This window comes from Merops nubicus, unplaced genomic scaffold, assembly GCF_000691845.1.
Source record: "Merops nubicus isolate BGI_N331 unplaced genomic scaffold, ASM69184v1 scaffold42115, whole genome shotgun sequence".
Classification (NCBI taxonomy): Eukaryota; Metazoa; Chordata; class Aves; order Coraciiformes; family Meropidae; genus Merops; species Merops nubicus.
The window spans coordinates 1-2,361 of NW_008608584.1; the positions used below are offsets into that span (position 1 = coordinate 1).

The 2,361-nt window shown below is 61.3% G+C and overlaps 1 protein-coding gene across 1 annotated transcript in view; it reads left to right on the top strand.

Moving 5' to 3' along the window:
• Positions 1–488: 488 nt before the first annotated feature.
• The window catches only part of THOC5 (THO complex 5), a 13,118-nt gene continuing 11,245 nt past the window's right edge, over positions 489–2,361 (top strand). The window contains exons 1-3 of the mRNA XM_008940282.1: positions 489–584; positions 1,536–1,679; positions 2,240–2,355. Coding sequence (XP_008938530.1) covers positions 489–584; positions 1,536–1,679; positions 2,240–2,355 — 356 coding nt within the window. The remainder of the gene's footprint in view (positions 585–1,535; positions 1,680–2,239; positions 2,356–2,361) is intronic.

The following is a 2,361-nucleotide window of genomic DNA, read 5'->3' on the forward strand; positions in this document are numbered from 1 at the left end:
AAGAGCAGAGGCCCCTGGCCGTGTTGTGCTGGGGGTCTGGGGGAGCTCTGGAGGAGCAGAGGCCTCCAGGCCTGCTGTACTGAGGGTTTACCCAGGCTTCAGAGGAGCAGAAGCCTCCAGCATGGTGTGCTGAGGTTCTGGTGGAGCACAGGTCCCAGGATCCGGCGTGCTGGGTGTCTGGGAGGGTTCTGGAGGAGGAGAGAGGGCTCTGGGTGTGCTGTGCTGGGGGTCTGGGGGGGCTTTAGAGGAGTAGAGGACTCTGGGCCTGGCATGCCTTGGTGGGGGGGGCTCTAGAGGAGCACAGGTCCCACAGTGACACGTGCTGGATGTCTGGGGGGATCTGGAGGAGCTGCAGGGCAGGGTGTGCTGGGGGAAGCTGCTGGGGAGAAGGGCTGGGACTGGGTGGGGGGGGGAGGTCCTGGGTGACTTTGGCCCCCCCCCTTGGCCAATGGCTTCTGTTCCTCCCCCAGCCCTGCACTGGCAGCACCATGTCCTCAGACTCCAGCAAGAAGAGGAAGCCCAAAGTGATCCGCACGGACGGGGCCCCCCAGGAGGGCAAGAGGGGCAAGGCTGATGCTGAGCAGGTGGGGCCCTGGCAGAGCTGGGGTGCTCCTGTCCTGCCCCCCACAGGCTCTGAGAGCTCACCCCTGCTCTTTGCTGATATTAACCTCAGCTGGGTGAATTGACCTGGGGGTGCTGGTGGGCACTGAGCTGGAGATGAGCCAGCATGTGCCCAGGTGGCCAAGGAGGCCACCAGCATCCTGGCCTGGATCAGAACTAGAGTGTGCAGCAGGAGCAGGGCAGGGATCGTGCCCCTGGACTGGGCACTGGGGAGGCCACAGCTGGAGCACTGGGGGCAGGCCTGGGTGCCACAGGATCAGAAAGACCTTGAGGGGCTGGAGAGGGTCCAGAGAAGGGCAACGAAGCTGGGGAGGGGTCTGGGGAACATGATTGTGAGGAGCAGCTGAGGGACCTGGGGGTGTTTAGTCTGGAGAAGAGGAGGCTGAGGGGAGAACTTCTGGCTCTCTGCAGCTCCCTGAGAGGAGGCTGGAGTGGGGAGGGGGTTGGTCTCTTCTACCAAGGAACCAGTAATAGGACAAGGGGCAATGGGCTGAAGCTGCCCCAGGGGAGGTTTCAGTTGGATCTTGGGCAGAATTTCTTTCCTGGCAGAGTGGTGAGGCCTTGGCCCAGGCTGCCCAGGGAGGTGCTGGAGTCCCCAGCCCTGGAGGGGGTCCACAAACGTGGATGTGGCACTTGGGGGACACGGGTTAGTGGTGACCTGGCAGTGCTGGGTGAACAGTTTAACTCAACGCTCTGAAAAGTCTGGTGAATCCTCTGACCTTCCCAGCCCTTCTAACCCCTGGTTCCATTTGTGTGCAGGACTGTGAGCTGAGTCCTCCCCAGTGTGTGAAGCTCCCTCAGGTGTGGGGGTAACACCCAGGGCCAGGGGCTGAGGCCCAGCAGTTTGCTTCCCAGGGCCCCCTCCAGAGGAGCTGGAAGGCCCCGGGGCTGCAGGCTGCTTTCTGCCCTTGCAGGACGTGAGGTACTACAGTGAGGAGAGCGAGGTGGATCTCCGGGACCCTATCAAGGACTATGAACTCTACAGAGAGACTTGCCAGGAGCTGCAGAGGCTGATGGCAGAAATCCAGGAGCTGAAGAGCAGGGGCGTCAAGGACAACGTAAGGAGAAGCTTTTCAGAGCTTGATTTAATGTGTTCTGCTCCTGGTGGTTTTCCCTAAATCTGGGAGGAAGGGGAGTAGAAGCTGTGCTGTCTTCTGGGAAGGTCAGGAAAATGGAACAGCCTCCCTGAAATAAATTTAGATCTGATTTAGCTGAGGGTTTGGCCGTGGCTGAGGAGATGTTACACAGACCTGGTTCTTCTGAAGCGTGCCCGGGCTCCTGATGGGTTGTGCTGATGTTTGGGGGGAGGAATTTAGGCCCTCCAGGGCAAGGTGGATGCTTCAGGCTCCAACACCTCTGTTCCTGTCCCTGAGAAAAGTCACCAGAGGGAGCCTGGACCCCCCCCAGGTTCTCTCCAGCGGGTGCCCTGTGGCTCTGGCAGCAGGAGGCTCCCTCGGAAGCCCCAGTGGCTTTAATGGTGGCTCCTTAACCAACCCCAGGGCCAGCGTCGTGACGGGGCTCCTGGGGAGTCCCTGCAGCACGGGGACTTGGTGGTGGCAGTGTCCTCTGCTGCCGCTCAGTGTCCTCTCCTGCTGCCCACCCCTCTGCTGCTGCCCAGGCCTCCGAGATCGACGAGCGGCGCATCCAGAGCTGCGTCCACTTCATGACGCTGAAGAAGCTGAACCGACTGGCACACATCCGCCTGAAGAAGGGCAGGGACCAAACCCACGAGGGGTGGCA